The sequence below is a fragment of the Rhinopithecus roxellana genome, chromosome 12 (assembly GCF_007565055.1).
Source record: "Rhinopithecus roxellana isolate Shanxi Qingling chromosome 12, ASM756505v1, whole genome shotgun sequence".
In the NCBI taxonomy this organism is placed as follows: Eukaryota; Metazoa; Chordata; class Mammalia; order Primates; family Cercopithecidae; genus Rhinopithecus; species Rhinopithecus roxellana.
In genome coordinates this window covers 106,298,771-106,313,492 of record NC_044560.1, presented here as the reverse complement: position 1 = coordinate 106,313,492, position 14,722 = coordinate 106,298,771, and the positions used below count along the sequence as shown (strand labels likewise).

Here is a 14,722-nt window from a genome sequence, read left to right as displayed (position 1 = left end):
GACAGAGGCAGCGGCCACTTGAGCTGTCAGCGCAGAGCTGGGTGGGCCTGGCCAGTGGGACTTCGTGGCCTCCCCACCCTCCGGATCTCCTCAGCAGGCAGGCAGTGATGCAGGCAGCTCCTGCGGCTCCACCATCCAGAGACAAGCTGACTTCCGATAATGACTTTATTTTAACATATTTAATTACAGACATAAAATAGCTGGGGAGGGGGGTGAGCCCCAGCCTAGCCCCACCATGGGGCTACAGAAGGGGAGGCGCAGGCGAGGCCCCCCTGCTAACCCTCTCTCTGGGGGTCTTCCTATGGCAGGGCCCTATTGCTTGAGTGGGGGAGGAGCCATGCAAACGAGGGGGGCAGGGCAGCCACTCAGCCCCACCCCACCCCGAGGACTGCCTCCCCACAGAATGCCCGGGCTGTGCCCCCAGCCCCAGCTGCTCCACCTCCTTCCTCTCTGTCCAGGGAGCAGACCCTCTGGCCAGCCCCTGACTCTGCCCCTACCCCCTCTGCAAACCTAAAGGGGAATAAATACAAACTTTACAAAGTAAAAGGGGGTCCAACGTTGCCCTGGGGCGGGGCCTGCTCTGCCCCTGGCCCAGGGCCGGGGTCCGGTGGGAGTGGAGGGGCCCTGGGGTGCAGGCCGCCCCGCCCTTCGCCTTACATCATTCCTAGCTGCAGCAGCGTGTTGGCGTAGGCCATGGGCTTGACGTTGGGATGAGGCTGTGGGGCCGGGGCAGGTGGGATGGACAGAAGTCACAACGGAGCCCCTGAGCACCCAGAGTACCCACCGGCGGAACCTATCCCCGTCCCTTACCAGGGTCTCAGCCTCTTTGTCCCCAGGCCAGGATGGGAAGGGCGGGGGCCCTGAGGGGTGACTCACCACTGCTGTGAACTGGTGGAACTGAGGCCGTAGGTCGGAGCCCTGGAGGTGGATGTAGGAGGCTTTGTTCCCCATCTGGTCGCTGCAGGGACAGGAGCAGAGTGCACAGGGTGGTCAGGGCTGGGCAGGGCTGGAGGGTTAAGACAAGGAAGGGCTGGGCAAGAAGGGACAGAGAGAGGGAGAGGGAGGGACAAAGCCACGACAGACACAGATGAACAGAGAGACAGGGACGGGAAAGACAGGAATCCAAGGGGAAAGAATGGGAAGGGCAGGGGGATGAGGATGGGAAAAGAGGGTGGGAGTGGGGGAAGCGGGAGCAGGGAGGGGCAGGGCGTAGCTCACGGAAGTGGATGCTCGCCAGACCCCACTAGGAATCTGACCACGCCTCTAGCTTTGCCCACCCGGAGACGCAGGGAACAGAGGAACGTGTCACACGGCACCACGGGGATGCAGTCAGCCTAGTCCAGGACACAGGTGACTCTACAGCAGGCCTATTCTTGTTGAAGAAGAATTTGTTGAAGAAGCCTATTCTTCAACAAATAAATGATGGGGGTGGGGAAGAGACAGGGAACTCATAGGCAAAGAGACAGAAAATGTGGGCCTTGTTTGGGTCCTGTCTGGAAGAAGTCAGCTGGAAAAGACACTTAGGAGAGACCAGGAGAAAGAGAACTTGGCAGGATTCGGGTGAGGGCAAGGGATCAGCACTCCTTCGTGTGTGTGTGTTTTGAGATGGAGTCTTACTCCTGCCCAGGCTAGAGTACGGTGGCGTGATCTTAGCTCACTGCAACCTCCACCTCCCAGGTTCAAGCAATTCTCCTGCCTCAGCCTCCCGAGTAGCTGGGATTACAGGTGTGCACCACCACGCCTGGCTACTTTTTGTATTTTTAGTAGAGACGGGGGTTTCACCATGTTGGCCAGGCTGGTCTCGAACTCCTAACCTCAGGTGATCTGCCCGCTTCGGCCTTCCAAAGTGCTGGGATTATAGGCGTGAGCCACCGTGACCAGCCAGCACTCCTTTTTAAAAGTGTGAACATGATATTGTGGTTAAGAAAAAGACCCTGGTCGGGCGCGGTGGCTCACACCTGTAATCCCAGCACTTTGGGAGGCCGAGACAGGCGGATCACGAGGTCAGGAGATGGAGACCATCCTGGCTAACACGGTGAAACCCCGTCTCTACTAAAAATACAAAAATTAGCCGGGCGAGGTGGTGGGCGCCTGTAGTCCCAGCTACACGGGAGGCCGAGGCAGGAGAATGGCGTAAACCCGGGAGGCGGAGCTTGCAGTGAGTGGAGATTGCGCCACTGCACTTCAGCCTGGGCGACTGAGCAAGACTCTGTCTCAAAAAAAAAAAAAAAGAAAAAGACCCCTTTCCTTCTGAAACGTGCTGGGCAATCAATGGGAGGAAGGTAAAGTGCCTGGGGCTTGCTGTAACACGGGGCAGCTGGTCAGTGCCCGCAGGCTGGTCCCGCTGGTGCTGCAGAAGTGGGTGATGCTCACGGGGGTGTTCGTCATGCTCTTTTATCTGCTCTTGCCTGTCTTTGAAATGTTCCATCATAAAAAGGCAAAACAAAGCCAAGACAAAAACCCATGGCTTGGCAGAGGCCCTGGGCAGGAAAGGCAAAGACATACCAGTAGTTGGGGGCAGAGAAGACGGTGACACATCGGCCTCCGTGAGCCACCTCATAGCCCTCGGCCTTGACCTCGTGGCTGCGGATGATGTAGTCCAGGTTGTTCTCTTCCAAGAAGGCCTTGGTGACGTCAGGCCCAAACTGACAGCTCACGCCCCGCTTGCTGACCGAGCGCCCGTTCTGAGGGTGGGCAGATGGGAGAGACGGGGTTCAGGGTGACTGTTTGCCTCCACCTGCTGCCCACAGCCCACACCCACCGGCCCTGCACCCCACCCCAGACTCACCTGCGGCTGTGGATCTGACCAGAGCAGGTCACACATGGGACCTGGTGGGCAGTGAGGAAAACATTAGGAACCTGTCCACCTCCCCGGGGGTGGTCACTCACAGGCCACCTCCTGGCCCGGCCAGGTGCCCACCCCATGGCACAGCCTGGGTGGAGACTGGGCAGGGGACATCCAGCACGGACATGGACATTCAGGACAGGTGACTGTGATTCTGAGCCACCCCCTCCCGCTCTGCTGATCTGCCCTCCACACCCCACTCAACCCCGATGGCCCCAAAGCCGGACAGAGCTTTCAACGCCACTATTCAGATCAGGCTGTCTCCCTGCTCAAAGCCTTTGGCAGCTCCGCACTGCCCTAGGAACAAAGTCCTCACTGAGGCCTGTAAGGTGCCACAGGATTTGGGCCCAGTGAACCCCATGTCCAATGTCAGCCCTCAAAGCACAGCCCTGCATGCTCGCCAACTTCTCCCTGCCTTGGGACCCCTCCTCGAGCCTGGAATATGCTCTCCAGACGCCTCTGCTTCTTGCAGTGTCAGCTCAAACCTCGCCTCCCTGGAGAGGCCTTCCCAACCACACAGAATGGGCCCACCCAATCCATGTCCTCTGCAGCACTTACAGTGTGCATGTGCGTGTGCACCGGTGCGTGAACTCTCTGAGGTGTGCCTGCCACCAGGACAGGATGGTGCCTGCCACCATCCCTCCAGGGGTCCGCAACTGAACTCACAAATAAGGACAGGCGTGCTCAGGGGTCACCGTGCCCTCACCCTGCACCACGGTCATGACTGTGCTCGCCATCACAACCCCATGAAGGAGGTGCATTGGCCCAAGTCACAGGTGAGGAAACTGAGGCTTAGACCCGCTGTTCCTTGCAAGGGCACAAAGCCCATCCTCTGAGGCAGGGCTGGCTTGCAGGGCAGATCTGAACCCAGGTTGCCCCTTTCTGCTGGAGACACCCGGCCCCACCCCGCTCACCTGAATCTGGGGGTTGTCGATTTCGCTCGATTTTCCGGATGTCATCCAGGGTGACGCCATCTTCACTGAACAGGCCTCCGTGCATGATCTGGGGAGTTGGGGGATGCCGCTGTGAGGGAAGGTGCCAGCCACCCACAGGCCCCGACTTCCTTCACCAGCACACATCTGCCCAGGTGTGGCTGGGCGGGGAACCCACACTCAGGGCTCACGCCATCCTCACCAGCACTTTGCCGTTGATGCACTGGGCCAACGGGAGCCACTCGAACACCTCGCTGAAGAGCTCGTACATCTGGGCTGTGTACTTGGCCTTCACCTCACCCTCAAAACCGTAGATCTGGTTCATGTTGTCTGTCTCGTGGTTGCCTGGAAAACACGGGGACAGAAGAGAAAGCTCAGCCTCCAGGTACATCAGTTTCCTCCAGCCAGGCACCCTCAAGGCCCAGAACTGTGCGTGTGTCCCCTGCCCCCGTGGGCTTCACGCCTCCCACTGTGGTGCCTTCCAGATTGGAGGTACCAAGGGTGGAATCTTGACAAAAAGTAGGTCCATGGCTAGGCACTGTGGCTCATGCCTATAATTCCAGCACTTTGGGAGGCCAAGGCAGAAGAACTGCTTGAGCCCAGCAATTTGAGACCAGCCTGGGCGATATACTGAAACCTCTCTACAAAACAATTTTAGAAATTAGCTGGGCATGGTGGTGCGTGCCTGTAGTGCCAGCTACTTGGGAGGCTGAGGCCAGAGGATCACTTGAGTCCACGAAGCAGAGGCTGCAGTGAGCTATGCTCATGCTACTGCACTCCAGCCTGGGCAACAGAGCAAGACCCTGTCTCAAAAACAAAAAGTAGGCCCATCCGCAGAGCATGTGCCCCAGCCCAGCCCACGCTGAGCTCCATCCTTCTGTCTCAGACAGAAGCACCTGGCCTCCTTCTTCCCTTCCAGAGCTTGGGGGCAAGGAGAAGGCTGCCCAGTCTCGCATCTGCTCAGACTCTGCTTGTCCAACTCCTTGGCCTGAGTGCTTGTTGCCTCCTGCAACGAGGCCCACAGTAGGGGCTTCCTGAGCTATGGCCCTGTGCTGGGCACTGCTGCATGAACCCTGTGAGCCCAGGGACATAGGCATGCAGGCTTCGCCCCAGCCTATCACTCCCCTCCCAACTCACCCCAACCCTGCCATGGGCAGGGCCTCCCCTGTGTGGCCCTCACATCCTGGTGAACTCCTCTTGTCTAATCTCATGTGGACACCAAGAAACTTATATTTTCAACACCCCTCGGAACCTCACCCACATTCCATGTCTCCTGAGTCTCACAGCCACTTCCAAAGGGGAGCTCCTCAGCTCCTGGCCACACCCTGCTCTACGTCTCCCCGTCTTTGTCACTGGCAGCCACAGTCCTCCAGATGCTCTGGCTAAAACCCTAGAGGGCCCCTTTTGTTCCCTCTGTATCACACACCTGTGTCTGTTCCTCCAGCAAATACTCTGGGCTCTACTTCAAATTTCATTTTTTTTGTTTTTTTTTTCAAAGAGACAGGTTCTCACTCTGTTCCCCATGCTGGAGTGCAGTGGTGTGATCATGGCTCACTGCAGCCTCACACTCCTGGACCCAAGCAATTCTCCCACTTTGGCCACCCAAGAAGCTAGGACTACAGGTGCACAGTGCCACCATGCCTGGCTTTTTTTTTTTTTAAAGACTGAGTCTCATTCTATCACCCAGAATGGAGTGCAGTGGCGTGATCTCAGCTCACTGCAACATGTGCCTCCCGGGTTCAAGCGATTCTCCTGCCTCAGCCTCCCAGGTAGCTGGGATTACAGGCGTGCGCCACCATGCCCGGCTAATTTTGCATTTTTAGTAGAGACGGGGTTTCACCACATTGGACAGGCTGGTCTTGAATTCCTGACCTCAGGTGATCCCCTGCCTTGGCCTCCCAAAATGCTGGGATTACAGGCATGAGCACCCGGCCTTTTAAAAAAATGTTTATTAGAGACAAGGTCTCACTGTGTTGCCCAGGCTGGTCTCAAACTCCTGGGCTGAAGTGATCCTCCTACCTCGGCCTACCAAAGTGCTGGGATTACAGGTGTGAACCACCACACTCAGTTCCAGGCTCTACTTCAATCAAGAGAAGCCAAATCTGACACCAAGCCTGAATCTGAGGGGGCACAGCTGCCTTGTCAACAGTCTCTTTACTCCCACCCTCAGGCCCTGGTCTGTTCACTCTGTCACTCAGCTTAACTTTAGTGCCAGATTTAGGGCAACCCAGGAGCCTGTTTCATGCCCTCGTGCAAATCAGAAAAAAGGGGCCCATCCTCAGACCCTTGTTGCCATCTGCTAAAAAATGGTCAGAGTAAACATCCGTTTCTACACTATGATATACATGCGTCCTTTGGCGTGATGTTATTGTGCAGTGCACAACATACTCAACCTTAAAAGGCCGCCCTGTGAATGACCTCCGAGTCCACAAAATAAATACAGCTGCAACTATGATCCTTGCAGAGTGAGCGCCCCGCCCAGGACCCCACAATGAACCCAAACCTTGTCACTTCCCAGCTCACCTCGGAGTAGGTGAAAGTGATCTGGGTACAGGAGCTTGAAGCCGAAAAGGGTGAGGATCACTTCTACAGAGAAGGAGCCTCGGTCCACAAAGTCACCATTAAATATCTGTCCTGCTAAGGAAAACATGGCAAGCGTGGAGGGGAAGGGGTGGGGTGTGGGGTGGTGGCAGAAGATGGGCCAGAGGGGTTGCTCCTGCCTGGTCTCAAGGCTCCTGTCAGCACCTCCCAATCAGTGAGGACTTGGCAGGGTGCAAGGGGTCTGGGTTTCTAACCCTTTCCTCACTGTGGCTCCAGCCAGAGCTTGGTCACTGAGCCTCAGTAGTATGGCACTGAGGACCCTGCCTCCTGTCTCCCAGGAAAGCCAGTGGTGGGGAGGTGCGGGGACCAGTCAGTCCACCTGCTTCAGCTCTCCTCAGACAGGCCTGAGCCACAGGGGAGATGGGACACAGACCCTCCCACCATTCACCAAGCAAATACCATAATATGTAGAGATACTTACACAGCATCGAGCGTGGGCCAGGCCCTGTTCTTAGCCTGTCCTCTCAGGAACTGTTGAGTAACAGGGTTGCACATATTATCATCCCCCTTTGCAAGTGGGGATACTGTGACACCAAGCAGTGAAGTAACCTGCTTCACTCACACAGCTGGGAAGTGGCAAAGCCAGGATGGAACCCAGGTGTGGCCAGTGCCAGGTGCCATTCAAATGCGATCCTGAGGCAGATGAAGACAAGCCAGGGCCCAGAGAGACTGAGCTACCAGCTCAGGTCCTACAGCCGCTGGGTGCTGGCCCAGGCCTGTCCGAGCCTGGAGTCTGGGGTGCGTGGCCAGCCTGCAGCTCCACCCACACCTTGGCGCCGCAGCGTGGCCAGGCCTCTCCTTTCCAAGGTCACGTCTTTTCCCTGGCAGGGGCTCCTCCCCCTCTGCAGATCTGAGGCTGGGGCTGCGGGTGGAGGTGGGGAGAGGGTGGCTCTGCTGAGAAGGATACATAGGGATTGGTCTCCGAGGGTAAACCGTTGAGCTCGAATATGTTGAGGAGGTCATAGAACTGGCCATGGGTGTCCCCGCATACTGTAATCTTCTCTGTCTGAAAGAAAAGAGGCCACCGGAGAGGGAGGGGCCCAGAGAGAGACGTGGGGAGGGGGCAGAGGTGAGGGGAAGGGTAAGAGTTCACAGTAGACCGAGAAGAATCATGCAAGAGACACAAGCAGGGGACACAAACGAAGAGGGTGGGACAGAGACCAAGAGGCCAGCAGAGAAATGGGATATTCAGGAGGAAAGGCACAGGGGTGGGGGTGTGAGGGAGACAGGGAGGTGGATCCGTGAGTTCCTGAGCTCTGTGGCCCCTCCCCAGCCAGAGAGCCCACCCCCGCTGGCCCTCCCCCCACTGCCCCACAACGCGCACCTCTTTGAGTGTGGTTTCCACGAGCGTGCTCAGCTTGGAGAGGACCTCTTTGACCTGTACCAGAATCTGGAAGGCAGGGCAGACTCAGTGGGACCGGCTGCAGGGGCTGCTACCCAACCCAGCCCCAAGAGCCTGGACTGCCCAGGAGACGCTGCTGGGCTGAGGGCGAGGGTGAAGAAGGGAGAGAAGAAAAAGGGCAGGGGAGGCCTGGGGGAGCGGGGGCAGGGGAGGCCTGGGGGAGCGGGGGCAGGGGAGGCCAGGGCAGCCGCAGGCTTCTGTGGACTGTGCAGTGCTGAAGCATTGCGATTGTTTCATGTGAAACCTGGTTCTTGAATTATCTGAAAACACTCAGCATCATGTGGAAATACATGCATGAATCCAGATCGTAGAACATTTTATAAAAGAACTGGCCTGGACACAGCTCAATGTCACTGTCATAAAAGAGTCTCCCAAAAAAGAAGTGAGACTTTCCAGGTAAAAAGAGGTAAAAAGGCAGGTCATAGGCAACACTGGTGCTTTCAATGGACCCTGAATTTTTAAAAAGCAGCTACAAAGGATGTTTTAGGGAAAGCTGGGGAGAATTAAAATATTAACAGATGTCTAGAAATGCAGATGATTTATTTTTCACAGACTGGAGATGACCTTGACAATGACATGCCTATCTGTCAATGTTTCCAGATTTTCCGGATGGCCCGTGGACTGTCTACCTTAATGTTATCGCATCAATGATGAATTTCTAAGGTAGGACAATTCAACTGTGGTCATACAAGAGGACGTCTTTGTTTTTGGGAGATCCAGGTTATTATGACTGCAAGTTACTCTCAAATGGGTTAGGGGAAAAAAAAAGTATACACATGCAAATGCATATATAAGCAGACAGACACATTAAGTCAACGCATTAAAATGTTCACAAGTGGTGAATGTGGGTGAAGGGTGGATAGATGTTAACTGTACTGTTCTTTCAGCTCTCTGTAGGTTTGACAGTTTCCAAAATAAGCTGGGGAAAAGGTGTTAAGAAAATGCAGGAGGCACCCACTTCCAGTCAGAAGGCAGAAAAGCTACAAAAGACTGTCTCGCCCTAAAGACGAAAACAAGCCAAGCAAGCAACAAAATCAAATTGAAAGCCATCTGAGGGCTGGCAATGCAAAGGGACCTAAATTAATCAAAATGCAGACAGGACGAGCCTTTCCTTGGGGAAGGAGCCCACAGCTTTCATCCTGGTGCTTGGCAGGAGGGCAGGATGCCCCGGGGCTGCGCATGAGGGGAAATGAGTGGAAGTTCATGACCATGTGGGGGCTGGCGTGACAGATGAGGACTCCAGGGAGCCCCAGCACAGCCCGCCTCTGCCCCCGCCAACTCCCTCACACGGGCTTCATGGAAGGTTGGGCGCAAGGAAGTGAGGTGGAGAGAAACCTCCTGAGGTACAGAAGAGGGGTGAGACTGGAGAAACCTCCTGAGGTACAGAAGAGGGGTGAGACTGGAGAGCAGCGAACACCCCAGCGGCCCCACAGTAGTCTGACGGCAGGGCTGAATACCAGAGGTCTCCCACAGTTCCAAAAGCTGGCGACTTTAAAACATAAAGACATCCCTGGAATTCTGCCAGGGCTAAGATCCCAAGGTCTGCTGAAGGGAAACTCCTAATTCTACTCTGAACACATTTAAAGCCAGTGGTAAAGAAACTCCAACAAAAGTTCCCCTAAACTACAGATGAGGTTCACACAGCCCCTCCCTCTTGCGGCTCAACAGAAGAAATGTGTGCCGTTTTCTTATTTGTTTATTTGTTTTGAGACAGGGTCTCACTCTGTCACCCAGGCTGGAGTGCAGTAGCTCGATCACAGTTCACTGCAGCCTCAACCTCCCAGGCTCAGATGATCCTCCCCCCTCAGCCTCCCAAGTAGCCAGGACTAGAGGTGCCAACCACCATGCCTGGCTAATTTTTGTATTTTTTTTTTTTTTTTTGGTAGAGATGGGGTTTCTCCAAGTTGCCCAGGCTGGTCTTGAATTCCTGGGCTCAAGCGATCTGCATGCCTCGGCCTCCCAAAGTGCTAGGATTACAGGCCTGAGCCACCGTGCCCAGCTTAGGTGTGCCATTTTCTGAGGAAAATCTTTATTTACCTCAGTCTCTAATGTTCTTTTATACAAAATGCCTGGCATACAATAAAATTATAAGACACATGATGAACTGGTAACAGAGCAGACTCAGAGATGAACCAGATGACGAAACTACCAGAGGCTTTGGTTACCATGGTCAATGTGTGAAAGGGCTTGGTGGAAAAGTGGACAATATGCACGAACACATGAGACACAGAGAAGAAAAGTCTATTAAAAAAAACACAACGAGGCCGGGCGCGGTGGCTCAAGCCTGTAATCCCAGCACTTTGGGAGGCCGAGACGGGCGGATCACGAGGTCAGGAGATCGAGACCATCCTGGCTAACACGGTGAAACCCCGTCTCTACTAAAAATTACAAAAAACTAGCCGGGCGAGGTGGCGGGCACCTGTAGTCCCAGCTACCGGGGAGGCTGAGGCAGGAGAATGGCGTGAACCCGGGAGGCGGAGCTTGCAGTGAGCTGAGATCCGGCCACTGCACTCCAGCCCGGGCGACAGAGCCAGACTCCGTCTCAAAAAAAAAAAAAAAACACCACAACTAAATGAAAATGCCACCAATAAAAAATACAATATAAGAAACAAATAATTCATTTGTTGGGCTTAACAGCAGTTACGAAGAATCAGTGGACATAAGGACGACTGAAGCTACCCAAACTGAAATACACAGAGGAAAAACCGTGAAAAGAATTTACAAATTCAACTCATTAAAACCTAAGGAATCGTAGCAAATGGTCTAAAAAGCATGTTATCAGCTTTCCAGACAGAGGAGAGCAGAAATGGGAAGAAACATAAGAAGAGATGACGGCTAAGAACTTTCCAAAACGAATGAAAGATACTAACCTACAGATCAAAAAGGCTCAGTGAATACAGGATAGATGCAAAAAAAAGCACATCAAAGCCCATCGTAGTCAAACTACTAAAGACCAAAGATAAAACCTTAAAACCAGTGAAAAAAAACAGACTATAAGGAACAAAGATATGAATGATTGCTGAGTTCTCACAGAAACAATGGAGGTCAAAAGGCAATGGAAAAACACACACACACACACACACACACACACACACACACACACATTTAAAGCACTGAAAGAAACAATGTCAACCTAGAATTCTACATCCAGCAAAGATACCCCTATAAATGAAGACAAAACAAAAACATTTTCAGGAAGACCAAAGCTGAGAGAATTAGTCTACAGCAGATGTACACTGTAAGAAATGCTAAAAGTACTCAGGCAGAAGGGGCATGATACCAGATAGAAACCCACATATGGAAGCAGCAGCAAGGAGTAAGAGAAAGGGTAAATATAAAAGACATTTTCCGTGTATTCATACATATGTTTCTTTAGAAGACTAGTGTCTATTTAAGGAAATGACAACAATGTATTTATAGCAGATGCATAAGCATGACAAGAGCACAAAGGCTGGGAGAAAATAAAAGGAATCACAATATTGTAAGATTCTTTTTTTTTTCTTTTGAGATGGAGTCTTGCTCTGTTGCCCAGGCTGGAGTGCAGTAGCACGATTTTGGCTCACTGCAACCTCCGCCTCCTAGGTTCAAGTGATTCTCCTGCCTCAGCCTTCTGAGCAGCTGGGATTAAAAGTGTACGCCACCACGCCTGGCTAATTTTTGTATTTTTAGTAGAGACAGGGTTGTAGACATGGGGTTTCTGCCATGTTGGCCAGGCTGGTCTGGAACTCCTGACCCCAGGTGATTCACCTGCCTCGGCCCCCAAAACTGCTGGGATTATAGGCATGAGCCACTGCCTCAGGCCGTAAGATTCTTATATTGTCCATTAAGTATCATATTATTATTTGAAAGTAGAATAGGACGAGTTAAAGTTACACATTGTAATCTGTGGAGCAGCCTTTTTCATCCAGGGTTCTGGGAAACGATTACGCCTCACAAAAAATATTAACAGTGATAACCTGCTCAGTTCTCCCAAGGAGAGCACACAGATTCACAGGAGAGAAGTTAATTCACTGCGGATACAATGGATGCCTAAGGGAGTTAGGGCTTAATTCTCTCAATAGAGCCTCAGCTGAGAAGGGCTGTTCTAGAGCAACCACTGAACACCCCTCGCCACACACATTCAAAAGTATAACAAAAATTTCAATAAAACAGATAAAATGAAATGCTAAAAGATTCCTGATTCACACAAAAGAAAGTCAAAGAAGGAGAAATGGGAAAAACAAAAACAAAAACAAATGGGACATATAGAAGAGAGATATCTAGACTGAAATATCTAGATTGAAATGCAATCATATGATTGCTGATAGTTAAATATAAATGAACTAAACACTACAATTAAAAGGTAAAGACTGGCCGGGAATGGTGGCTCACACCTGTAATCCCAGCAATTTAGGAGGCCGAGGTGGGTGGATTATCTGAGGTCAGGAGTTTGAGACCAACCTGACCAACATGGTGAAACCCTGTCTCTATTAAAAATACAAAAATTAGGCCAGGCATGGTGGCTCATGCCTGTAATTCCAGCACTTTGGGAGGCTGAGGCGGGTGGATCATGAGGTCAAGAGATCAAGACCATCCTGGCCAACGTGGTACAACCCCATCTCTACTAAAAATACAGAAGTTAGCTGGGTGTGGTGGCACACACCTGTAGTCCCAGCTACTCGGGAGGCTGAGGCAGGAGAATGGTGTGAACCCGGGAGGCAGAGGTTGCAGTGAGCTGAGATCTTGCCATTGCACTGCAACCTGGGCAACAAGAGCGAAATTCTATCTCAAAAAAAAAAAAAAAAGGTAAGATTGTCCAACTGGATAAAAAGGCAAGACCCAAGTATATGCTGTTTATAAGAAAAACATTTTAAACATAAAGATACCGATGGGTTAAATACAAAAGGGTAGAAAAGTTATAGCATGCAAATATTAAGTGTAAAAATCTGGTTTAATGGATTTCAAGACAAAAAGTACCAAAGTCACTTCATCATAATGAGTCAATTCATCAAGAAAGCATAACAATCCCAATTGTGTACCTAATAAAAATTTCAAAATACAGGAAGTAAAAACCTGAGAATTATAGGGACAAATAGGCAAATCCACAAGTACAGTCAGAACTTTTAACAGCCCCCTCCCAATAAATGATTGAGCAATTAGAAAAAAATAGGCTATAAAAGATTTTTAACAGCAGTCTCAACCATCTTGAACTAATTGACATTTATAGAGCCCTATGACTAATGACTGCAAAATCCACACTATTTTCCAGTACATACTGCATGCGTGCCAAGACAGAACTAAAAATAGCCCCAATGGAATCATCCAGAGTGTGTTGTCTGACCAAATTAGAAATCAGTAACAGTAACATCTAGAAGTCCCCAAATATTTGGGAGTTAAACAATACCTATGGACAAAATCAGAAACCATAAAGACAATTAGAAAAAAATTCTAAGTCAATGATAACGAAAATACTACATATCAAAATTCATGGGACGCAGCTAATGCACTGCCTGGAAGGAAATTTAGTTTTAAGTGCTTTGCTTAGAAGAAAACAGGTAAAATTAACAGCACTAAAGTTCATCTTCAGAAGCCAGAAGAAAGCAAATTAAGCCTCAAGCATGCATAGAGAATAATGAATGAAAAAATCAGTGAAACAAAAAAGACAATCAATAGAGAAATTCAACGTGAACAATGAAACCATGCTCACAAAAAGACCTGTCCAAGAAAGGCCATAGCGGCTTATACTTATAAAAGCTACAAAGTAGAAATAACCCAAATGTCTCTCAAAAGACTGCATAAACAAATCATGGGCCGTTCAGACAACGGAGGACTTGAGCTACTGATGCGCACAACATCCATGTATGATTCCCACACACCGTGTCACATGAAAGAAGAGACACTAACTGTCCTAAGTCCATTTGACATTGACATGAAATTCAAAACCAGGCAGAATTAATGTACAGTGGTGAAAACTCAGATCGGTGGTTGTCCCTGGGACGGGAGTGAGGGCTGACTAGAAAGGGGTCAAAGGGAGCTTTCTGGTTGATGGAAATGTTCTGTAACTTGTTTGGGCAGTGGGCACATAAAACTATAAAAACTCATGTAACTGGACACTTAAGATTTGTGTATTTTCTTGTGCGTTAATTATACTTCAATTAAAAACAACCAGGAATGTGGACATTCCTCCTCCTCTCTTACCTTTAACAACGCCATCATCAACAGCTAACCATACAGAGCACTAACCAAGTGCTAGGCACTATTTGAAGCAATGATGTGGATTACACACAGTTACTCCTTACCACAGCCTTTGGTGGAGACGATATGATTATCTCCACTGTACAGGGGAGGAAATCAAAGTACAGAGAAGTGAAGCCATCTGCCCACAGGCACACAGCTAGCATGTGGGAAGGCAGAGATTTGAACCCAGGCTGCCTGGCTCTCTAGGATCTATCAAGTGGCAGCTTCCCACATGGCCTGCACACTCTGTAAGAGTCACCTGCCTGTCAACCTGACTCACAAGAAGTCCTGCATCCTCACAACCAACCCAGGAGGTGGTGGATCTCGGCAGATCCCCAAAATTATGGTAAGGTCCCTGAGAGGTCAGGGCAGGGGGCCTTGTCCAGATGGGATACCAGAGCCCGAGTCTCACTCAACCAGTTAACACCCTGTGGCCAGCTGCCCTCCTGGGTTGGAGCAGGGGGTGGTCTCAGGACTAGGAGCCACCATCAGGTCCCAAACAGCCTGCAACAACCAGCAGCCACAGCTGCCCAAGAGCCTGGGATGAGAACTCCAAGCAACAGACTCTGCTGCTTCTTCACCTTTCACCCTGACCTCTCTGGCTCTTTGTCCCTGCATCTGTCAAACGGCACTGCCTGCCACCGCCCCAAGCTGCTGTGGGATGAGATGAGATTCTGTGGGAAGTCCTCGGCACAGTGTCTGGCACACGACTCAGTGTTGGCTGTC

The 14,722-nt window shown here is 51.3% G+C and overlaps 1 protein-coding gene across 1 annotated transcript in view; it reads right to left on the bottom strand.

Moving 5' to 3' along the window:
* Positions 1-147: 147 nt before the first annotated feature.
* PPP5C (protein phosphatase 5 catalytic subunit) overlaps positions 148-14,722 on the bottom strand; it is a 43,766-nt gene continuing 29,191 nt past the window's right edge. The window contains exons 5-13 of the mRNA XM_010377437.1: positions 7,703-7,768; positions 7,286-7,384; positions 6,301-6,406; positions 3,980-4,122; positions 3,760-3,847; positions 2,789-2,829; positions 2,506-2,684; positions 877-958; positions 148-716 (exon numbers count right to left, since the gene is read on the bottom strand). Of these exons, the coding sequence (XP_010375739.1) occupies positions 654-716; positions 877-958; positions 2,506-2,684; positions 2,789-2,829; positions 3,760-3,847; positions 3,980-4,122; positions 6,301-6,406; positions 7,286-7,384; positions 7,703-7,768 (867 nt within the window). The 3' untranslated portion in view covers positions 148-653. The remainder of the gene's footprint in view (positions 717-876; positions 959-2,505; positions 2,685-2,788; positions 2,830-3,759; positions 3,848-3,979; positions 4,123-6,300; positions 6,407-7,285; positions 7,385-7,702; positions 7,769-14,722) is intronic.